The following is a 25365-nucleotide window of genomic DNA, read 5'->3' as shown; positions in this document are numbered from 1 at the left end:
TTGTTGCTCAGATATGGCCCTCTCTCTCTAGCTAACCCAACTTGGCAGGTGAACTCACTGCCCTCCCCACTACGTGGGACCTGACTCCCAGGGGAGTAAATCTCCCTGACAATGCAGGATATGACTCCCGGGGATGAATCTGGACCTTGCATCGTGGGATTGAGAACATCTTCTTGACCAAAAGAGGGACATGAAATGAAACAAAATAAGATTTCACTGACAGAGATTCCAAATGGAGACAAAAGGTCACTCTGGTGGACATTCTTACGCACTATATAGATAACCCTCTTTAGGTTTTAATGTATTGGAATAGCTAGAAGTAAACACCTGAAACTACCAAACTGCAACCCAGTAGCCTTGACTCTTGAAGACGAGTGTATAACAATGTAGCTTACAAAGGTGACAGTGTGATTGTGAAAACCTTGTGGATCACACTCCCGTTATCCAGTTATTTATTTAAAAGTAAAAAAGTAAAATTTTTAATAATAAATAAATAAAAGTTATTTATTTAAAAATAAATAAAAATAAATAAATAAAAAAATATATAAAAATAAATTAAAAAAATAAAAAATAAATAAAAAATAAATAAATAAATTTAAAAATAAATAAAAAAAAGTTATTTATTTAAAAGTAAAAAGTAAAATTTTTTACTTTTATTTTTGATTCTTATTCTTTCTGGTGTAAGGAAAATATTCAAAAATAGATTGAGGTGATGAATGCAAAACTGTATGATGGTAATATGAACAGTTGATTGCACACCATGGATGATGAATGGTATGTGACTATATCTCAATAAAGTGGAATTTAATTTAAAAAAAAAAAAAAAAAAAAACACAGGGTGGATACCAATTCAGTGAGCATTGCACTGAGACAGTTTGACATTCGGTGACTCTGACTCTTCAATGCCTGTGCCTTGCTGCAAAGAAACTCATTGCCACTCTCACTGTGACCAGTGCCTCTTGCCATTGGCTTTGGACTTGGTTCACAACCCCACTCGTTAAAGGTATCCACCTACAGCCCAGTAACTCTCAGGTTGATGGATTTAAGAGACTCTCATACCCTTCATCCTTAAATGTATTGTGTGCCCTTGACCTGGCTATCGTGCATTGGTCATACTATAATTATCCCCATTTTGCAGCTGAGGAAGCAGGCCTATAGGGCTTAGGCGACTAACCTAGTGTCAATAGAGCTTTGTTTTAGTTGTCTAGGCTGCTAAATACCATGAAATTGTTCAGCTTGAACAATGTGAATTTATTAGCTCATAGTTTTGAGGCTAATGAAATGTTCAAATCAAGGCATCATCAAGGCGATGCTTTCTTTCCAAAGACCAGCTGCCTGCAATCCTTAGCTCCTCTGCCGCATGGCAAAGCACATGGTAGCATCTGCTGGTCTCTCCCTTCTCTTCCAGGTTTAGTTGATTTCAGCTTCTTGCTTCTGTGGCTTTCTCTCTCTCCCTCTCTGAATGTCATCCTCTTATAAAGGCCTCCAGTAATAGCATTAAGACCCATCCTGATTGAGGTGAGTCACACATTAACTAAAGTAGCCTCATCAAAAGGTCCTACTGACAATGGGTTCACACTCTCAGGGATGGATTAGATTTAAGAATATGTTTTTCTGTGGTACACACAGCTTCAAACCACTACAAGTTTCCAAATGGTAGCTCTAGAATGCAAACCTTGCCCCGATCCCCCCCAAAACTGCTCTTTAGTACTCTATGCTAAATCCCTAATATGTTCTTTTTTATTTATTTTATTTTGTTTATTTCAAATTCAGTTTTATTGAGATATATTCACATACCATACAATCATCCATGGTGTACAAACAACTGTTCACAGTACCATATATAGTTGTGCATTCATCATCCCAAACTATTTTTTAACATTTTCTTTATACCAGAAATAACCAGAATAAGAATAAAAAATAAAAGTAAAGACTGGTGAGCTGTATGTTTTAGTTACTCCTCCAGGAAAGTAGGTAGAAAGCCAGAAACTGCGTGGACTGGACACCACAGAGCAATCTGTCTTTGGGCATACTTCATACAACACTCATGAAAACATGGAACTGCTGAGATCAGCGAAATCTGTAAGTTTTTGCGGCCAGGGGACCCGCGCCCCTCCCTGCCAGGCTCAGTCCCGGGGGAGGAGGGGCTGTCAGCTCCGGGAAGGAGAAGGGAGAACCGCAGTGGCTGCTCTTATCGGAAACTCATTCTACTGATCCAGACTCCAACCATAGATAGACTGAGACCAGACACCAGAGAATCTGAGAGCAGCCAGCCCAGCAGAGAGGAGACAGGCATAGAAAAAAAAAAACAACACGAAAAACTCCAAAATAAAAGCAGAGGATTTTTTGGAGTTCTGGTGAACACAGAAAGGGGAAGGGCGGAGCTCAGGCCCTAAGGCGCATATGCAAATCCCGAAGAAAAGCTGATCTCTCTGCCCTGTGGACCTTTCCCTAATGGCCCTGGTTGCTTTGTCTCTTAGCATTTCAATAACCCATTAGATCTCTGAGGAGGGCCCTTTTTTTTTTTTTTTTTTTTTTTAATCCTTTTTTCTTTTTCTAAAACAATTACTCTAAGAAGCCCAATACAGAAAGCTTCAAAGGCTTTCAATTTGGGCACGTCAAGTCAAGAGCAGAACTAAGAGAGCTCTGAGACAAAAGGCAATAATTCAGTGGCTGAGAAAATTCACTAAACACCACAACTTCCCAAGAAAAGGGGGGTGTCCGCTCACAGCCACCATCCTGGTGGACAGGAAACACTCCTGCCCATCGCCAGCCCCATAGCCCAGAGCTGCCCCAGACAACCCAGTGTGACGGAAGTGCTTCAAATAATAGGCACACACCACAAAACTGGGCGTGGACATTAGCCTTCCCTGCAACCTCAGCTGATTGTCCCAGAGTTGGGAAGGTAGAGCAGTGTGAATTAACAAAGCCCCATTCAGCCATCATTTGAGCAGACTGGGAGCCTCCCTACACAGCCCAGCAGCCCAGAACTGCCCTGGGGGGACGGCACTCACCTGTGACATAGCACAGTCATCCCTCAACAGAGGACCCGGGGTGCACAGCCTGGAAGAGGGGCCCACTTGCAAGTCTCAGGAGCCATACGCCAATACCAAGGACTTGTGGGTCAGTGGCAGAGACAAACTGTGGCAGGACTGAACTGAAGGATTAGACTATTGCAGCAGCTTTAAAACTCTAGGATAACCAGGGAGATTTGATTGTTAGGGCCACCCCCCCTCCCCGACTGCCCAGAAACACGCCCCACATACAGGGCAGACAACACCAACTACACACGCAAGCTTGGTACACCAATTGGGCCCCACAAGACTCACTCCCCCACTCACCAAAAAGGCTAAGCAGGGGAGAACTGGCTTGTGGAGAACAGGTGGCTCGTGGACGCCACCCGCTGGTTAGTTAGAGAAAGTGTACTCCACGAAGCTGTAGATCTGATAAATTAGAGATAAGGACTTCAATAGGTCTACAAACCCTAAAAGAACCCTATCAAGTTCAGCAAATGCCACGAGGCCAAAAACAACAGAAAATTATAAAGCATATGAAAAAACCAGACGATATGGATAACCCAAGCCCAAGCACCCAAATCAAAAGACCAGAAGAGACACAGCACCTAGAGCAGCTACTCAAAGAACTAAAGATGAACAATGAGACCATAGTATGGGATATAAAGGAAATCAAGAAGACTCTAGAAGAGCATAAAGAAGACATTGCAAGACTAAATAAAAAAATGGATGATCTTATGGAAATTAAAGAAACTGTTGACCAAATTAAAAAGATTCTGGACACTCATAGTACAAGACTAGAGGAAGTTGAACAACAAATCAGTGACCTGGAAGATGACAGAATGGAAAATGAAAGCATAAAAGAAAGAATGGGGAAAAAAATTCAAAACATAGAAATGGACCTCAGGGATATGATAGATAATATGAAACGTCCAAATATAAGACTCATTGGTGTCCCAGAAGGGGAAGAAAAGGGTAAAGGTCTAGGAAGAGTATTCAAAGAAATTGTTGGGGAAAACTTCCCAAATCTTCTAAACAACATAAATACACAAATCATAAATGCTCAGTGAACCCCAAATAGAATAAATCCAAATAAACCCACTCCGAGACATATACTGATCACACCGTCAAACACAGAAGAGAAGGAGCAAGTTCTGAAAGCAGCAAGAGAAAAGCAATTCACCACATACAAAGGAAACAGCATAAGACTAAGTAGTGACTACTCAGCAGCCACCATGGAGGCAAGAAGGCAGTGGCACGATATATTTAAAATTCTGAGTGAGAAAAATTTCCAGCCAAGAATACTTTATCCAGCAAAGCTCTCCTTCAAATTTGAGGGAGAGCTTAAATTTTTCACAGACAAACAAATGCTGAGAGAATTTGCTAACAAGAGACCTGCCCTACTGGAGATACTCAAGGGAGCCCTACAGACAGAGAAACAAAGACAGGACAGAGAGACTTGGAGAAAGGTTCAGTACTAAAGAGGTTCAGCATGGGTACAATAAAGGATATTAATAGAGAGAGGGGAAAAATATGGCAAACATAAACCAAAGGATAAGATGGCCGATTCAAGAAATGCCTTCACGGTTATAACGTTGAATGTAAATGGATTAAACTCCCCAATTAAAAGATATAGATTCACAGAATGGATCAAAAAAAATGAACCATCAATATATTGCATACAAGAGACTCATCTTAGACACAGGGACACAAAGAAACTGAAAGTGAAAGGATGGAAAAAAATATTTCATGCAAGCTACAGCCAAAAGAAAGCAGGTGTAGCAATATTAATCTCAGATAAAATAGACCTCAAATGCAGGGATGTTTTGAGAGACAAAGAAGGCCACTACGTACTAATAAAAGGGGCAATTCAGCAAGAAGAAATAACAATCGTAAATGTCTATGCACCCAATCAAGGTGCCACAAAATACATGAGAGAAACACTGGCAAAACTAAAGGAAGCAATTGATGTTTCCACAATAATTGTGGGAGACTTCAACACATCACTCTCTCCTATAGATAGATCAACCAGACAGAAGACCAATAAGGAAATTGAAAACCTAAACAATCTGATAAATGAATTAGATTTAACAGACATATACAGAGCATTACATCCCAAATCACCAGGATACACATACTTTTCTAGTGCTCACGGAACTTTCTCCAGAATAGATCATATGCTGGGACATAAAACAAGCCTCAATAAATTTAAAAAGATTGAAATTATTCAAAGCACATTCTCTGACCACAATGGAATACAATTAGAAGTCAATAACCATCAGAGACTTAGAAAATTCACAAATACCTGGAGGTTAAACAACACACTCCTGAACAATCAGTGGGTTAAAGAAGAAATAGCAGGGTGTAGAGCGCAGATAGGAGGGGTGGAGGCAGGAGTGAAGTCTCGCGAGAGGAGGCGGTTACCGTAGCGGAGTGTTTGGGCTGTGTGTGTCCGAGGATCCGCGGTAGGAGCCGCAGACGGTTTGTTGAGCCCGTTAGTTCCCGTGGCCGAGACTCTCGCCACCGCCATGTCCCGCTATCTGCGCCCCCCAAACACGTCTCTGTTCGTGAGGAACGTGGCCGACGACACCAGGTCTGAAGATTTACGCCGTGAATTTGGTCGTTATGGTCCTATAGTTGATGTGTATGTTCCGCTTGATTTCTACACTCGTCGTCCAAGAGGATTTGCTTACGTTCAATTTGAGGATGTTCGTGATGCCGAAGATGCATTACATAATTTGGACAGAAAATGGATTTGTGGACGTCAAATTGAAATCCAGTTTGCGCAGGGGGATCGAAAGACACCAAATCAAATGAAAGCGAAGGAAGGAAGGAATGTATACAGTTCTTCTCGCTACGATGATTATGACAGATATAGACGTTCTAGAAGCCGGAGTTATGAAAGGAGGCGATCAAGAAGTCGGTCTTTTGATTACAACTATAGAAGATCTTATAGTCCTAGAAACAGTAGACCGACTGGAAGACCACGGCGTAGCAGAAGCCATTCCGACAATGATAGATTCAAACACCGAAATCGATCTTTTTCAAGATCTAAATCCAATTCAAGATCACGGTCCAAGTCCCAGCCCAAGAAAGAAATGAAGGCTAAATCACGTTCTAGGTCTGCATCTCACACCAAAACTAGAGGCACCTCTAAAACAGATTCCAAAACACATTATAAGTCTGGCTCAAGATATGAAAAGGAATCAAGGAAAAAAGAACCACCTAGATCCAAATCTCAGTCAAGATCACAGTCTAGGTCTAGGTCAAAATCTAGATCAAGGTCTTGGACTAGTCCTAAGTCCAGTGGCCACTAATAGCTTAAACCATGATATTTTTAGGCATGTATCATTCATTTACTCATAGTTTGGTTTACTTAAATTATCAGGAATACAATGTTGCAATGATGCTTAAAAAAAACACACAACACTTGTTAGTTTTCCCTGTACCAGGCAATGGTTATAATTAAAATGATATGCTGTTGAGAAGCCACTCTTAAGAGTCCAGTTTGTTTAATGTTAATGGGCAGCTACCAATTTGTGGTGTCTCTGTATATTTTTGTAAAGATTCTCATTTTTTTATGCTTGAAGTATTGGTGAAAAGATGTTGGTTGACCATAATTTGCAACATTGTTTTATTCAAGATAAACTTTCATATCCATATTTGGTAGAACTTGTTAACCTAGAAACGTAGCTTGTTAATAAAATAGAATAATACAAAAGTGAAGTTGTAGCCACAGTACAACACTGAATGCTCAGACACATTTAGGTTCAGGGTGGACCTTTAATGTCTTACCAAGATGTCTAGGCCCATTATAATATTTTATTTATGAAGCAGTGTGGAATAAATCGTTCTTTTGTTATCCCCCACTGCCTTGGGGAATGATGCCAACTGGGTTAAGTAGCATTTACAGGGAAATTGAGTTTTTGACTGAAATACAGAGCCTTCACTGCTTTTTTTTCTGGTTTCTATGCAGATTTGAAACATAAAAAATATCAGAACTCACCTTAAATTTGAGCAGGTCTTTGATGACATGAATAATTTGAGAGGAAAGAATGCTGTTTTGTAGTTATTCTAAATTTTAAGGAGCATTGTTGACCATGATACTGCTTCGTTTTCTTACTGCTGTTGGAAGCAAGTAAATTGTTTCAAAGTAGGTTTTGTTTGTGTGTGTGCACAGTGTAAAATAATTGCAATGCTTCTAGCACTCAGTTGGTTTGTGCATTTGTATCAAAATCTGCCTACCTCTTCATGAGGGAGGCTTGCTCTTCACACCTCAGTTTATTTTATGTGAGGCAAGTTGAAAGACGACACTCCCATTACTAGGTGATTCAGTGGTGCCATGAAATTTTAAATAATTGGGGGAAGGATTAGTCAATTTAAAGCAAGAGTCAAATCTCTTGAGTCTTGATTGATTATCAGTGTACTCACTGGTAATTAGTACATTATTGTACTTGGCAGTACCTGGCTAAAAATGAAGAAATGATACCTTTGGCTATTCATCATTTCTATTATTTCTCTGAGAGATTGTTTTGGGAGCCATAAAAGTAACTTAATGGCATGTCCAGTCTCATTTCAGAATAAAAGCTAGCGTCTTTAAAAATCTCAGATTGCTGGCTTGCAGATTTAAGTAAGAAATATTGTGGGAAAACGATTCCTTTTAGAGGATTACTTTTTCGTTTTTTGGTTTTAGTAATCTAGGCCTGCCTGTAAAGAACAAAAGATGGTTTTTAAATACTGTTTGTGGAATGTGTTCAAAGGATTGATTCTAGAACCTTTGTATATTTGATAGTATTTCTAACTTTCATTTCTTACTGTTTGCAGTTAATGTTCATGTTCTGCTATGCAATCATTTATATGCACGTTTCTTTAATTTTTTTAGATTTTCCTGGATGTATGTATAGTTTAAACAACAAAAAGTCTATTTAAAACTGTAGCAGTAGTTTGCAGTTCTAGCAAAGAGGAAAGTTGTGGGGTTAAACTTTGTATTTTCTTTCTTATAGAAGCTTCTAAAAAGGTATTTTTATATGTTCTTTTTAACAAATATTGTGTACAACCTTTAAAACATCAATGTTTGGATCAAAACAAGACCCAGCTTATTTTCTGCTTGCTGTAAATTAAGCAAACATGCTATAATAAAAACAAAATGAAGGAAAAAAAAAAAAAAAGAAGAAATAGCAAGAGAAATTGCTAAATATATAGAGACGAATGAAAATGAGAACACAACATACCAAAACCTATGGGATGCAGCAAAAGCAGTGCTAAGGGGGAAATTTATAGCACTAAACGCATATATTAAAAAGGAAGAAAGAGCCAAAATCAAAGAACTAATGGATCAACTGAAGAAGCTAGAAATTGAACAGCAAACCAATCCTAAACCAAGTAGAAGAAAAGAAATAACAAGGATTAAAGCAGAAATAAATGACATAGAGAACAAAAAAACAATAGAGAGGATAAATATCACCAAAAGTTGGTTCTTTGAGAAGATCAACAAGATTGACAAGCCCCTAGCTAGACTCACAAAATCAAAATGAGAGAAGACCCATATAAACAAAATAATGAATGAAAAAGGTAACATAACTGCAGATCCTGAAGAAATTAAAAAAATTATAAGAGGATATTATGAACAACTGTATGGCAACAAACTGGACAATGTAGAAGAAATGGACAATTTCCTGGAAACATATGAACAACCTAGACTGACCAGAGAAGAAATAGAAGACCTCAACCAACCCATCACAAGCAAAGAGATCCAATCAGTCATCAAAAATCTTCCCACAAATAAATGCCCAGGGCCAGATGGCTTCACAGGGGAATTCTACCAAACTTTCCAGAAAGAACTGACACCAATCTTACTCAAACTCTTTCAAAACATTGAAGAAAAGGGAACACTACCTAACTCATTTTATGAAGCTAACATCAATCTAATACCAAAACCAGGCAAAGATGCTACAAAAAAGGAAAACTACCGGCCAATCTCCCTAATGAATATAGATGCAAAAATCCTCAACAAAATACTTGCAAATCGAATCCAAAGACACATTAAAAAAATCATACACCATGACCAAGTGGGGTTCATTCCAGGCATGCAAGGATGGTTCAACATAAGAAAAACAATCAATGTATTACAACACATTAAAAACTCGAAAGGGAAAAATCAACTGATCATCTCAATAGATGCTGAAAAAGCATTTGACAAAATCCAACATCCCTTTTTGATAAAAACACTTCAAAACGTAGGAATTGAAGGAAACTTCCTCAACATGATAAAGAGCATATATGAAAAACCCACAGCCAGCATAGTACTCAATGGTGAGAAACTGAAAGCCTTCCCTCTAAGATCAGGAACAAGACAAGGATGCCCGCTGTCACCACTGTTATTCAACATTGTGCTGGAAGTGCTAGCCAGGGCAATCCGGCAAGACAAAGAAATAAAAGGCATCCAAATTGGAAAAGAAGAAGTAAAACTGTCATTGTTTGCAGACGATATGATCTTATATCTAGAAAACCCTGAGAAATCAACGATACACCTACTATAGAGCTAATAAACAAATTTAGCAAAGTAGCGGGATACAAGATTAATGCACATAAGTCAGTAATGTTTCTATATGCTAGAAATGAACAAACTGAAGAGACACTCAAGAAAAAGATACCATTTTCAATAGCAACTAAAAAAATCAAGTACCTAGGAATAAACTTAACCAAAGATGTAAAAGACCTATACAAAGAAAACTACATAACTCTACTAAAAGAAATAGAAGGGGACCTTAAAAGATGGAAAAATATTCCATGTTCATGGATAGGAAGGCTAAATGTCATTAAGATGTCAATTCTACCCAAACTCATCTACAGATTCAATGCAATCCCAATCAAAATTCCAACAACCTACTTTGCAGACTTGGAAAAGCTAGTTATCAAATTTATTTGGAAAGGGAAGATGCCTCGAATTGCTAAAGACACTCTAAAAAAGAAAAACGAAGTGGGAGGACTTACACTCCCTGACTTTGAAGCTTATTATAAAGCCACAGTTGCCAAAACAGCATGGTACTGACACAAAGATAGACATATAGATCAATGGAATCGAATTGAGAATTCGGAGATAGACCCTCAGATCTATGGCCGACTGATCTTTGATAAGGCCCCCAAAGTCACTGAACTGAGCCATAATGGTCTTTTCAACAAATGGGGCTGGGAGAGTTGGATATCCATATCCAAAAGAATGAAAGAGGACCCCTACCTCACCCCCTACACAAAAATTAACTCAAAATGGACCAAAGATCTCAATATAAAAGAAAGTACCATAAAACTCCTAGAAGATAATGTAGGAAACATCTTCAAGACCTTGTATTAGGCGGCCACTTCCTAGACTTTACACCCAAAGCACAAGCAACAAAAGAGAAAATAGATAAATGGGAACTCCTCAAGCTTAGAAGTTTCTGCACCTCAAAGGAATTTCTCAAAAAGGTAAAGAGGTAGCCAACTCAATGGGAAAAAATTTTTGGAAACCATGTATTTGACAAAAGACTGATATCTTGCATATACAAAGAAATCCTACAACTCAATGACAATAGTACAGCCAGCCCAATTATAAAATGGGCAAAAGATATGAAAAGACAGTTCTCTGAAGAGGAAATACAAATGGCCAAGAAACACATGAAAAAATGTTCAGCTTCACTAGCTATTAGAGAGATGCAAATTAAAACCACAATGAGATACCATCTAACACCGGTTAGAATGGCTGCCATTAAACAAACAGGAAACTACAAATGCTGGAGGGGATGTGGAGAAATTGGAACTCTTATTCATTGTTGGTGGGACTGTATAATAGTTCAGCCACTCTGGAAGTCAGTCTGGCAGTTCCTTAGAAAACTAGATATAGAGCTACCATTCGATCCAGCGATTGCACTTCTCGGTATATACCCGGAAGATCGGAAAGCAGTGACACGAACAGATATCTGCACGCCAGTGTTCATAGCAGCATTAGTCACAATTGCCAAGAGATGGAAACAACCCAAATGTCCTTCAACAGATGAGTGGATAAATAAAATGTGGTATATACACACGATGGAATACTACGCGGCAGTAAGAAGGAACGATCTCGTGAAACATATGACAACATGGATGAACCTTGAAGACATAATGCTGAGTGAAATAAGCCAGGCACAAAAAGAGAAATATTATATGCTACCACTAATGTGAACTTTGAAAAATGTAAAACAAATGGTTTATAATGTAGAATGTAGGGGAACTAGCAGCAGAGAGCAATTAAGGAAGGGGGAACAATATTCCAAGAAGAACAGATAAGCTATTTAACGTTCTGGGGATGCCCAGAAATGACTATGACCTGTTAATTTCTGATGGATATAGTAGGAGCAATTTCACAGAAATGTTGCTATATTATGTAACTTTCTTGGGGTAAAGTAGGAACATGGTGGAAGTTAAGCAGTTATCTTAGGTTAGTCGTCTTTTTCTTACTCCCTTGTTATGGTCTCTTTGAAATGTTCTTTTATTGTATGTTTGTTTTCTTTTTAACTTTTTTTTTCATACAGTTGATTTAAAAAAGAAGGGAAAGTTAAAAAAAAAAAAAAGAAAGAAAGAAAAACAAGGAAAAAAAAATGATGTAGTGCCCCCTTGAGGAGCCTGTGGAGAATGCAGGGGTATTCGCCTACCCCACCTCCATGGTTGCTAACATGACCACAGACATAGGGGACTGGTGGTTTGATGGGTTGAGCCCTCTACCATAAGTTTTACCCTTGGGAAGACGGTTGCTGCAAAGGAGAGGCTAGGCCTCCCTAGATTTGTGCCTAAGAGTCTCCTCCTGAATGCCTCTTTGTTGCTCAGATGTGGCCCTCTCTCTCTGGCTAAGCCAACTTGAAAGGTGAAATCACTGCCCTCCCCCCTACGTGGGATCAGACACCCAGGGGAGTGAATCTCCCTGGCAACATGGAATATGACTCCCGGGGAGGAATGTAGACCCAGCATCGTGGGATGGAGAACATCTTCTTGACCAAAAGGGGGATGTGAAAGGAAATGAAATAAGCTTGAGTGGCAGAGAGATTCCAAAAGGAGCCGAGAGGTCGCTCTGGTGGGCACTCTTACGCACACTTTAGACAACCCTTTTTAGGTTCCAAAGAATTGGGGTAGCTGGTGGTGGATACCTGAAACTATCAAACTACAACCCAGAACCCATGAATCTCGAAGACAGTTGTATAAAAATGTAGCTTATGAGGGGTGACAATGGGATTGGGAAAGCCATAAGGACCACACTCCACTTTGTCTAGTTTATGGATGGATGAGTAGAAAAATAGGGGAAGGAAACAAACAGACAAAGGTACCCAGTGTTCTTTTTTACTTCAATTGCTCTTTTTCACTCTAATTATTATTCTTGTTATTTTTGTGTGTGTGCTAATGAAGGTGTCAGGGATTGATTTAGGTGATGAATGTACAACTATGTAATGGTACTGTAAACAATCGAAAGTACAATTTGTTTTGTATGACTGCGTGGTATGTGAATATATCTCAATAAAATGATGATTAAAAAAAAAAAAAAAGAACACCCAAATCTTCCCCTCCCCCATCCCACCCTATCTTTCATTTAGTTTTTGTCCCCATTTTTCTACTCATCCATCCATACACTGGATAAATGGAGTGTGAGCCACAGGGTTTTCACAATCACACTGCCACCCCTTGTAAGCTACATCGCTAAACAGTCATCTACAAGAGTCAAGGCTACTGGGATGGAGTCTGATAGTTTCAGGTATTTACTTGCAGCTATTCCAATACATTAAAACCTGAAAAGGGTTGTCTATATAGTGCGTAAGAATGTCCACTAGAGTGACCTCTCGACTCCACTTGAAACCTCTCAGTCACTGAAGCTTTATTTCTTTTTCATTTTGCATCCTCCTTTTGGTCAAGAAGATGTTCTCAATCCCATGATGCTGGGTCCAGATTCATACCTGGAAGTTCTTTTTTATTTTAATAAACCATGTGAAGCATAAGTATAGAAAATAATGCTTGAGTACCCATCACCCAGCTTCATAAAATATTACTATTTTGCTTTTATCTTTCAACAATTGTTTTAAAGAAATAAAACATTCCAGCCGCAGAAACCAGCTACAGGCATTCCTACCTGGTCCTATCTCTTTCTTTCTATGCCCAGAGGCATACTTGAATTTAGTATTTCTAATTCTAATGTGTTTTTAATATTTTCACTTCATATATAGAACTGCATAAACATTTTATGGAATTGTTTGAGTGTTCTAAAATTTTATTTAAATAGTATTCTTCTAAAATTTGCTTTTTCATTCCACCTGGTATGTTTGAGATACCTATGTTACATATAGAAATATTGCTATGTATTCCATTTTATGATAATACCACCATTCATCCATTTTCCTGTCGATATTTTGATAGTAAAAAAAAAATATTTGAATAAACAGCTTCTCAATAGGTACCTTCACACACATGTGCTGGAAGTTTTCCAAAACATATACAAAAAAGTAGAAAAACTGGATTGAAGAATGTTCATATTTTCTACTTTTATTGCCATGTTGCTCTCCAATGTAGTAATACTAATTTACACTCCCAGCAGCAAAGTATGAGAGGTCTTCATATCCTAGATTCTCACCAACACTTGGGATTATCAGAATTTTAAATATTTTCCAACCTAATGGTGGTATAATGGCAGCTCTTTTTAATTGATAGTTTTCCTGACTGTTAGTCCAGGAATCTTTTAATATGTTAATTGGCCATTCATTTTTCTTCCTCAGTGACTAATTTGATCATATCTTCTGTCCATTTTTACATCGTGCTCTTTTTTTATTGATTTGTGGATACTCTTTATATATTCTGGATACTAATCTTTTGTAAATTACATGTGTTGAAAATATATTTTCCCTATTTGTGACTTATCTTTACACCTTTTAATGTCTTTTATTACATAGAATTTTAATTTCAATGTAGTCTTTAGCTAAATTGAAAAGATATTAATCCATTTTGAAAAATAATATATGCCTATAGCTCAAAATTCAAGAGTACAAAAGAATATATGGTGAAAAGTCTATTTTCTCTTCATCTTTCTCAGTCACCCAATTCCTCTTTGTATATGTCCAGAATTATTTTATGCACATAAAAGTAAAATATAAATAAGTTTTTTCAATTTTTAATACCAAATATTAGCATACTATATACACTGTTAGCATCTTGGGTTTTTTAAATTCCCCTCTTTACAATATATTCTGGAAATGGTTCCATATCAGTATTATTCTTAAAGAATTTCCTGATTTTTTTACAGCTCCATAGTATTCCATAGTATGAATGTACTGTAATTTATACTTTACCAGTTTGTTACTGATAAATATTTAGAGGTTTCCCATGTATTGCTATTACAGGAAATGTCACACTGAATAACCTTGTTCCTTTATCATTACACATATGTGTGCATGTATCTAGGGAACTAAATCCTTGATGTGGAATTGCTTGGTAAAAGTCATGCACGTTTGTAATTTTGATATATATAGCTCAATTCCCTCCATAGGGGTTACCCAAATTTTCTCTTCTTTTCCTTTTCATCATTACATGGATGACCTTCACTTCGTACTTAGTCACTAAATGGCCTAGCCCAGCAAATGATCAGCCTTGCAAATAACCACAGATTAGCAACGGGATCTGTTTCCTATTTCATGTTCAATATCATAGTTCTGGATTTTTACCAACCTAATAGGTGAAAAATGGAACCCCAATGTGGTTTTAATTTGCTTTTCTGTTAGTAATGTCAAACTTATGGTGCAGAAATCTGATATTTTAGATTTTAAAGAGCACCTGTGTATCTTTTTCCATGACCTATCTGTTCATATTGAATTTTTGTTGCCTTATTGATTTGCAAAAGTTCTTTATTTATTAGCAAATTTAGCTCTTTGTCTATAATATGAGTTGTAATTTTTTTTCCCTCAAGATGGTTCATTTGTCTTTTGACTATATTCATAGTGGTTTTCTCCCATGCATGTAGTTAAATTGATTTGTATTTTATTTTATGGTTGAAGCTTTCTCTGCCTTTGATAGATTCTTCCCTACTCTGATATCACTGAAATATACTCCTACCTTTTCTTTTATTTGTAATATCTAGGTCTTCAATTCATATAAAATTGTTGTTTATGTTGTGAAGTGAGAAAGCAATTTCATATTATTTCCCATATACATAACTAGCTGAACAATCACCATTACTGAATAATCCATTATTGAGACAGAATAGATTGGTAGTTGAGGCAGATTTGGAGATGATCAAATTTCCATGTATACGAAGATCTGTTTGAGTTCTCTATTCTAGCTCATTGGTCTACGTCAGTGCTTTGCAACATTTTCACATCAAGAATACATAGAAAATCATAATCCAGTCTCTGTGGGGTTCCAGACTGTGGAGGAACTCCTGGAGGTGAAACCCTCTGAGCTCAATCGAGAAGTCAGTCTATCTAAAGAGGAAACCTTAGAAACTCTACAGATTATGAGAATGTCTCTCAAATATATCAAGACATGCTGGTCCATCTGAGTCAGGCAGGAAGTGTGCAGCACGGGAACGTCTTGAACAGAAGCATACCCAGGGCTCCATTATCACCTTCTGTTTAGCACCAGATAATATTCTTGGGGGTGGAGTCCCCTTAACCAAAACAACAGAAATCTGTGGTGCACCTGGTGTTGGGAAAACACAATTATATATGCAATCGGCAGTATATATACAGATACCAGAATGGTTTGGAGGAGTGGTTGGTGAAGCAGTTTTTATTGATATAGAGGGAAGTTTTTTGTTTGATAGAGAGGTAGACCTTGCTACTGCCTGCATTCAGCACCATCATCTTATAGCAGGAACACGCATGGGAGAGGAGCACCAAAAAGCTTTGGAGGATTTCACTCTTGCAAATATTCTTTCCCATATTCATTATTTTTGATGTCGTGATTACACAGAACTTTTGGCACAGATGTATCTCTCCTTCCAGACTTCCTTTCAGAACACTCAGTTTTGGTTAGTGAAAGTGGATGGTATTGCTTTTCCCTTTCATCATGACCTAGATGACCTGTCACTTCTACTCTGTTACTAAATGGCCTAGCCCAGCATATGATCAGCCTTGCAAATAACCACAGAATAGCTGTAATTTTAAACAATCATGCTAGAAACAAGCACTATACCTAAAAACGCTCACCCAGTTACAGAGGAGAAAAGGATTTACTCAGATCTTGCAAGAGTGGGCACATAACCAAAGAAATGCGGCAGATGGGCTGAACAATAGAAAACAGCAACATTTTATATCCTAAGTCTAACACGCAAGTCCCTCCCCTATTTCTCCACTGGCTGGATACTCCAGAGGGTACAGCCTATCCGAGAGTGCTAACTATTCTGCCTTTGGGATTTTGAATTGTACAGCTTATCCAAGAGAGCTTATCCAGTTTAAATTTCTCACCAAGAGTTCCTGCCTTTGATTATAGCTAGCACCAACTCTGGGCTTACATTAGGGCTCTCTCCTTCCCTTTAACCATGGAGCCCGTTTGAGCCAGTCTTGATTAGTTTCTATTTTCCCTACTCCACATTGCCTTTATGTGAAAGCTAAACTTAACCCTTTCTTACAAACAGATAACAACAAAGCTCAATAGAAATCAGACCTCACTGGTTCCTGCTATAGGGGATGATTGGGAACGTGCTGCTACAATACAGTTCATCTTTCACTAGGACCGAGAGCAGATGTTGGCAACATTGTATAAATCACCAAGCCAGAAGGAATCCACTGTACTGTTTCAAATCATATCTCAGGGATTTAGAGATGCTGTTGTTGCTACTGCATGTTCATTGCCAGTAGAAGCTTCCTTGAATTCCCAGAAGCAGTCACAAGAATCAGAAGAAGAACAGTAATCCAAAGACTAATTTCAAAGTATGCAAATGTATATGGATACCTTGGGATTCAATGTGTACAAGTAGTAGAATCGTTACTTTAAAATATAAACACTTACTATGGCATGAATAAATCAGAAATATACTGGAGTGAATGGGCAAAATAATTAAGGAATATGATTCTCTGAAAAAGTTCTTTTAAAGCACTGTTCTACAATTATATTTTGTTCTGTTTTCATTTTCCGTAATGTTCAGTAGAAATGATACAGGTACTGTGTTTCACAAATGTGGAAAGTTGATCTCATGTGGCCAATCTGAATTTATCCTTCAGAGTGTCCCTTCCCTTTCTTTGACAATTGCCTAGAAAATCTTTTGTTTTCTGTTTTAAATGTAACTTTGATAACTCTTAAAAATGACAGCTTGTATTGTTCTGAAGAAGAGGTAGCACCACGAGTCAGTGTATCATTATATGCAGTTTTAAGGGAAAGATATAAATCTTAACTGACCAAACTGATTTTAGTAACCTTTATCCTAAAATTGAAGCCATTTGTTTAATTTTCTATGTCATTTTATAATGTTAAAGGAAGGACTTTGGAGCTATTATCTCATCTAGAAACTGCCTGAAACATATATCTTTCAGAATAGGTTGATAAACTCACAATTATTTATTTCTACATTTTTGAAACCTGGTATGATCCATTCTAGAATTCTAGGTGGATTAATATTTTCCTTTGAATAACCTTGACCCTATTTGAAAAGATTAAAAGTTTTCATTCTTGGGTGTTTTCAAAATCATCTAAAGATATTTTAACACCTGGTTGTTGGTACTCACACTTCATTAACAAAATTTACTTTGATTCCCAGCGGAAGAAAATTATTTAAATAATTGATTATTATTTACTATGACAATCACATTTTCCAGATTTTAGTGACAGGTGGTATTTCCTGTACCAGACTGTCCATCAAGTTTATGAAATTTGTTCAACATAACTCCTCTGCAATTGATTGCATAGAATAAACATAGTTAACCAGGGCTTTGAGAGTGGAAGTGTGCACTGCTAACAATGCCAGGACAATGGCTATAACCCAGGATTGCCTAAGACAGATCAGGGGTATGGTCATGATAATTATGTAAGACTAATTTCAAATAACTACTTTGATGTAGGACAACTGATTGTAACTCTCTTACTTTTGAAGACGTTAAAGCATGTATTATTATATTGATACTGTCATTAAAAAAATTACTTATCATTTTATACTCCATCTAGTCCAACCATAAAATCAAGAGCTGTGAAGGGGTATTAGGTTATAAATATCAGTGTTACCAGCCATCAGATAATGTAGAATCTGTTTTTAAAACACTGTAATACCTTACTTTAAAAGAGCTATAGGACCCTGAGTATAGTCAAAGCCAAGTACATTTCTTCTTGTTTGCAACTTTTTTAAAAATCAAATTTTATATCAAAGCCTTAAAACAAAACAAAACAAAACAAAACTCTCCTTAACCACCCTGAGAGCTGATAGCATCTGTATCTCAGCATGTTTTTTAACACAATGTTGTTGTGTCAAGTCTACTTACTTTAATTCTAAACTGATTTATTTCTATAATTAATAATAAATCCTGATAATTGTCTGGTAGGGCAAGTCACTTCTCTTTGTTTTTCTTCAAAATTGTCCTAACTACTTTTTGTCCCTTTGCTCTTCCAAAAAACTTTCAATATCAGGATAATTTATATATTAATTTGGGGAGACTTGCAATCTTTATGATATTGACTCCACATCCATGAACATGGTATACATCGTTTATTCTTCATCACTTTCTTTTTTTTTTGAATCTGCAGATTTTTTTGAGATGTATTCATATACCATATATTCCATTGAAAGTACACAATCAGTGTCTCACAGTATCATCACTTAGTTGTGCAATTACCATCACACTGAAGTTTAGACCATTTTCATTGCACCAAAGAGAAAAATAACAGATAGACACACAAAAAGAAAACCCCAAACACCCCATATTCCTTGCCCTCCCCCATTATTGACCTGTAGTGTTGGTGTGGAACACCTGTTACTGTTGATGAAAGAATATTAAGGTATTAATGTTAACTATAGTCCGTAGCTTGCAATAGGTAATTTTTCCCCATATACCACTCTGTTATTAGCTCTTTGTACAAGTGTCACAAATTTGTAGTAGTTCATACAAGAACTTATTTATATGTGTAGTGTTAATCAGTGACATACATGACTTTTTTTTTAATATGTAGACATTTATTAGGCAGAAAGGATGAGGAAGGGATGGTGGTATACCCAGGAGAGAGAGAGCAGTATATGCAAGGGCACAGTTTTCCAGGAATTGCTTGGCACGGCTGGAATGTAGAATGTGAAGTGGAGAGAATCTGGGGGTGGAGGGAAGTCAGTGCAGTAGGTAAGAGTCATATCACAATGGGCCTGTATTCCTTAATAAGATGTTTAGGACTTCATCTTTTAGGCAAAGTAAAACTTGAAAAGATTTCAAGCATTTTTTTTTTTACCAAATCAATTTTAATATGTCTTTGCACTTCTTTTTGTTCTTAGAATATATATCCCACTGAGGGTGTAGAACCAGCATATTATGTTCAGAAGTTATTTGGACTGTTTCTTTTTCTTCTTCTGTGTAGATAACTTTAGGTTCTTTAAGAATTAGTGTTCTTATTCAAGGGGGAGTGGGTTCACATGTCTTCTGATTTTGTGATTTTCTTTTGTTTCTGTAGGACTCTTAATTTCCACCTCTTCCTTCCTAGTCTCCTGTAACTACCAGGTCTCCAAGGAGTTCCCTGTTTATCCAAGCTGCCTTCTCACTAGAAGCAATATTGCTTAGACTGTACCTCTAGTCCCATGCCCTTTTTTTTTTTTTACAAAACAAATCGTACATTCAATTGTTCACAGTACCGTTACATTGTTGTACATTCATCACCAAAATCAATCCCTGACACTTTATTACCACACACACAAAAATAACAAGAATAATAATTAAAATGAAAAAGAGCAATTAAAGTAAAAAAAAAAACAAAACACTGGGTGCCTTTGTCTGTTTGTTTGTCTGTTTCCTTCCCCCATTTTTCTGCTCATCCATCCATAAACTAGACAAAGGGGAGTGTGGTCCTTATGGCTTTCCCAATCCCATTGTCACCTCTCAAAAGCTACATTTTTATACAATTGTCTTCAAGATTCATGGGTTCTGGGTTGTAGTTTGATAGTTTCAGGTATCTACCACCAGCTACCCCAATTCATTAGAACCTAAAAATGGTTGTCTATACTGTGCGTAAGAGTGCCCACCAGAGTGACCTCTCGGCTCCTTTTGGAATCTCTCTGCCACTGAAGCTTATTTCATTTCCTTTCATTTCCCCCTTTTGGTCAAGAAGATGTTCTCCATCCCACGATGCCGGGTCTAGATTCCTCCCTGGGAGTCATATTCCACGTTGCCAGGGAGATTCACTCCCCTGGGTGCCTGATCCTGTGGACATACATGACTTTAAACAATAACTTTAAACCAAATTCACCTACAATATGGCACCATTACTTATAATACCAATAAAAAGCTACCAGCACCTCTATCCCTTCCCAAACATTTAAGTTCAACCTTGTTAACAATTCTGTACATTTTAGGTAACCACTCCCCCTTCTCTAGCTATTGTTTTTCCCTAAGTACACTATATTCTATGTTTTAAGACCCTGAATTTACATATTCTAGTTAGTTCATATTAGTAAAATCACAATAGTTGTACTTTTGTGTCTGACTTATTTCACTCAGTATTTTGTCCCCCAGGTTCATCCATGTTGTCACATGCTTCAGGACCTCATTCCTTATTACTGCTGCATAATATTCCATCATAAGTGTATACCACATATTGTTTATCCACTCATCTGTTGATGGACACTTGGATTGTTTCCATCTTTTGGCAATTACATCAACTTCTTTTAAGGCTTGCAATGAATTACAATTTTTATCCTAAAGTTTTAACAAATCTTTTGTTAGAGCTATTCTTGTTGTTTTGTGGACATTGTAAATGGTACCTTTTTCCCTTTCTTAAAGAATGAAGAAACATAATGATATTGTTAGTGATAATGACAATAATATAGTAATATTAAACAACTACCACTGTATAGTCAAGCACTATCCTAAAAGTTTTGTATATTTAAATTCATTTGATCTCCAGAAAAAACCCTATTAAGTAGTTCTATTATTATTTTCATTTTACAGATAAAGAAAATGAGGCACAGAGAAGTTATTTACCTTGCATAACGTCACCAAGATAGTAGATAGCAAAACTAGGATTCAAACCCCAACAGTCTGGCTCCAGAGAATGAGTGTTTAAAAGTCCCAAAACACCAGATACTCATTTATGGTAAAATCTCTGAGCAAGAAGTCAGGAAAGAAGGTGACAGTTAATGGACATACACTATCACATTGATTGGGACACCTGTTTTTTTTTTTTAATTTAATTTTATTGAGATTGTTCACATACCATAAAATCATTCAAAGATCCAAAGTGCACAATCAGTTGCCCATGGAAACATCATACAGCTGTGCATCCATTACCACAATTAATTTTTTTTTTCTATTTTTAGGACATTTTCATTACTTCAGAAAATAAAGACAAAAAAAGAAAACTCAAATCCTCCCATACCCCTAACCACCACCCCTCCATTATTGACTCATAGTATTGGTATAGTGCATTTGTTACTGTTGATGATGTTGATGAAAGAATGTTAAAATACTACTAACTGTGGTGCATAGCTTGCAATAGGTATATTTTCCCCTATATACCCCTCTATTATTAACTTCTAGTTATAGTGTCATACATTTGTTCTAGTTCATGAAGAGATTTCTAATATTTGTACAGGGAATCATGGACATTGTCCACTACAAAATTCACTGTTTTATACATTCCCTTCTTTTAAACTCCAACGTTCCTTCTGATAACATACGTGACTCTAAGCTTCCCTTTTCCACCACATTCACACACCATTTAGCACTGTTAGTTATTTTCACAATAACATGCTACTGTCACCTCTGCCCCTTTCCAAACACTTAAGTTCAACTTAGTTACACATTCTGTTCATAATAAGCAACCACTCCCCATTCTTTAGCCTCGTTCTATATCCTAGTAACTTATATTTCATGTCGATGAATTTACAGGTTCTAATTAGTTCATATGAGTGAGACCATACAATATTTGTCCTTATGTGTCTGACTTATTTCACTCTATTGTGCCCTCAAGGTTTCTTCATCAACTCATTTTTTTAAAGACTGTTTTGTTCACACATCTTACATTCTGTTCTAAGTAAACAATTGATGGTTTCCTGTATAATCACATATTTATGCATTCGCCACCATCACCACTATCTATATAAGGACACTTCCATTTCTTCCACAAAGAAGGAGGAAGAGTCAAATAAGGTAGAGAGACAAAAAAAGAAAAAAGAAAAAAAATGACAGATAAAAAGAAACAAAAGGAAAGATAGACTTAAAGTAGAATAGAAGAGTCAGACAACATCACCAATGCCAAGACTCCCATACCCCTCTCTTATGTCCCCCTCTTATAGGCATTTAGATTTGATATATTGCCTTTGTTACATTAAAGGAAGCATAATACAATGTTTCTGTTATCTATAGTCTCTAGTTTGCATCGACTGTATTTTTTCCCCAATACCACCCCATTTTTAACACCTTATAAGTTCACATTCATTTGTTCTCTCTCACGTAAAAACATATTTGTACATTTTATCACAATTGTTGAGCATTCTAGGTTTCACTGAGTTATACATTCCCAGTCTTTATTTTTCCTTTTTCTTTCTGGTGTCCCACACGCTCCTAACCTTCCTCTTTCAACCATACTCACAGTCATCTTTGTTCACGGTACTTACATTGTTGTGCTACCATCACCCAAAATTGTGTTCCAAACCTCTCACTCCTGTCTTTTCCTATCTGTCTGTAGTGCTCCCTTTAGTATTTCTGGTAAAGCAGATATCTTGTTTACAAACTCTCTCATTGTCTGTTTGTCAGAGAATATTTTAAACATTCCCTCATATTTGAAGGACAGTTTTGCTGGATATAGGATTGTTGGTTGGTTTTTCTCTTTCAGTATCTTAAATATATTACACCACTTCCTTCTTGCCTCCATGGTTTCTACTGAGAAATCTGCACATAGTCTTATCAAGCTCCTTTCGTATGTGATGGATCGCTTTTCTCTTGCTGCTTTCAGGATTCTCTCTTTGTCTTTGACATTTAATAATCTGATTATTAAGTGTCTTGGCATAGGTTTATTCAGATGTATACTGTTTGGTGTATGCTGTGCTTCTTGGATCTGTAATTTTGTTTTTCATAAGAGATGGGAAATTTTCATTGATTATTTCTTCTATTATTGCTTCTGCCCCCTTTCCCTTCTCTTCTCCTTCATTCATGTGCTACATGTTGTCATTCAGTTCCCTGAGACATTGCTCATATTTTTCCATTCTTTTTCCTATCTGTTCTTTTGTGTGTAGGATTTCAGGTATCTTGATCTCCAGTTTTCTTCTGCCTCTTGAGATCTGCTGTTGTATGTCTCCATTGTGTTTTTCATCTCTTGTGTTGTGTCTTTCATTTCCATAGATTTTGCCAGTTGTTTTTTCAAACTTTTGATTTCTACCTTATGTTTGCCCAGTATTTTCTTTATATCCTTCATCTCTTTTGCCATATCTTCCCTGAATTCATTGATTTGGTTTTGATTTGATTTAGCATATTTCTTTGAAAATCTTTAATAGATTGTTTCATTAATGTGAAACAATATCTCAACTATATCTTGATTGAGGTGTAAGTTTGTTCCTTTGACTGGGCCATATCTCTGCCCTTCCCAGTGTAGTTTGCAGTCCTCTGTTGTCTAGGCATCTGGCTTCCACAGTTACCTCCATCAGATTTTCCCAAACCTTTCACTGGTGGCTCCCCCTGCCACTTTAGGCCAATATTCCAATACGGAGTATGTCTTTACCCCTTTGGAACCCCTGCTTCCCAATGGGAATGTGAAGTGCTGCCTTTTGATTCTGAACCAGACTTTGGACCACTATTTTTGTCCTCTTTGGAGCAAAGCTCTGTTAAAAGCCTGTGCAGATGGAGGTGCAGATGGAGGAGAATGGGAAAGCATTTTGCCTGAACTCATCAATGGAGATTTTGATTCTATTAGGACTGAGGTCAGAAAGCACTACAGTATTAAGGGTTGTAAGCTGATTTCAACTCCTGATCAATACCACACTGACTTTACCAAGTGCCTCCCAGTGTTCCAAAAGAAGATAGAAGAGAAAGACTATAGGTTAATATAACTGTGACACTGGGAGGACTTGCTGGATGTTTGACCAGATTAGGGCACCTGTGAATACCCTGTTTCAAGCCACTGATTTCAGTCCTTTGCCAATTATAGTAATTCAAGAGAAATCTCTCATCTACCTGCTTCAACCACAAAAGCACAGGTCGCCATAAACACTGGAATGGAAGCTGATTGGTGTGGTCTTATACCTGTTGGACAGCCTTGCAATCAGCTTATCACAACAGGCCTAAAGGGGAGCCTCATGAATCACGTGCTTGGTTTCAGAATACTGGTCAGTACTTCTAACACCTACGATGGATCTGGGTAGTGACTGTGGAAACCGATCAGGCACTTCTCTGGACCACAGTCATCAAAGACTAACCTATCAACTGGCACCCACAGGTGTGCCTCCACCTTACCTCATGGCCAATGAGTTATTGTTCAACAAGAACAGTTCACCTGTTTACTGGAATCTACACTTCTCCAGGAAGCCATTAGTTTCAAATATGTTAATGTTTAGGTCATCCAAGTAACATTATAAATGACAGATCTGAATTTTATAGTGAGAGGCAGAATCATTATTTGTTAGGAAAGCAAATAAGCTCTATTGTTTTTGGTTGGAAAACTGATGTGAATCATTCCATTATAAAATTCAGTCCTGATTATTCTTTATTGTTCTATTAATCATTCCTTTTATCCTAGCCCCTTGGAGTCTAGTATGTCACTAACCCCTGCTACCCATCTTTAAATGTTTTTAACAAGGGCTACTTTTGACTGTCTTTTAACATTATATTTCTCCATATAATTTATATCACCTTTTAATGAAAAAACAAAATCCTTCCAGATTGGGTTGTTAAGATTACACTATTTCACTTGGGCCTACTACTGCATCTGGTATTATCTTTTAAAAAATAAATCAAGTAATTGACTTAAGCATTAAATTGGAGAACAGGTAATTATTTCAGTTATAGGTGAAGAGAGAAATGACATGAAAGGTAAATGATAATTCTTAAAGCCCATCCAAGTAACATATAAATCCCCAAACTCAACTTCTGAAGTAAATGCCCTAAATTTTAGTGGAAGGCAGATCAAAAATGTTGCCATCATAATTAAGAACCTTGACTGGAAAAGTTGTGCAGAAGAAGCTTAAGCATAA

The 25365-nt window shown here is 37.1% G+C and overlaps 1 protein-coding gene and 2 pseudogenes across 1 annotated transcript; all 3 read left to right on the top strand.

Annotated features, from left to right (window-relative positions):
- Positions 1-5421: 5421 nt before the first annotated feature.
- On the top strand, positions 5422-7906 carry LOC119528568 (serine/arginine-rich splicing factor 10). The gene has a single exon (XM_037828914.1). The coding sequence runs from the start codon at positions 5543-5545 to the stop codon at positions 6329-6331; it is 789 nt and encodes a 262-aa protein (XP_037684842.1). The 5' UTR covers positions 5422-5542; the 3' UTR covers positions 6332-7906.
- A 6598-nt stretch (positions 7907-14504) lies between these two features.
- On the top strand, positions 14505-17044 carry LOC119530227 (annotated as a pseudogene).
- Positions 17045-17137: 93 nt separating this feature from the next.
- LOC119530225 lies at positions 17138-24590 on the top strand (annotated as a pseudogene).
- The last annotated feature ends 775 nt before the right edge of the window (positions 24591-25365 follow it).

The sequence above is a fragment of the Choloepus didactylus genome, chromosome 3 (genome assembly GCF_015220235.1).
Source record: "Choloepus didactylus isolate mChoDid1 chromosome 3, mChoDid1.pri, whole genome shotgun sequence".
NCBI classification, from domain to species: domain Eukaryota; kingdom Metazoa; phylum Chordata; class Mammalia; order Pilosa; family Megalonychidae; genus Choloepus; species Choloepus didactylus.
Note: the sequence above shows the minus strand (reverse complement) of the source record. Positions and strands in the feature narration are given on the sequence as shown.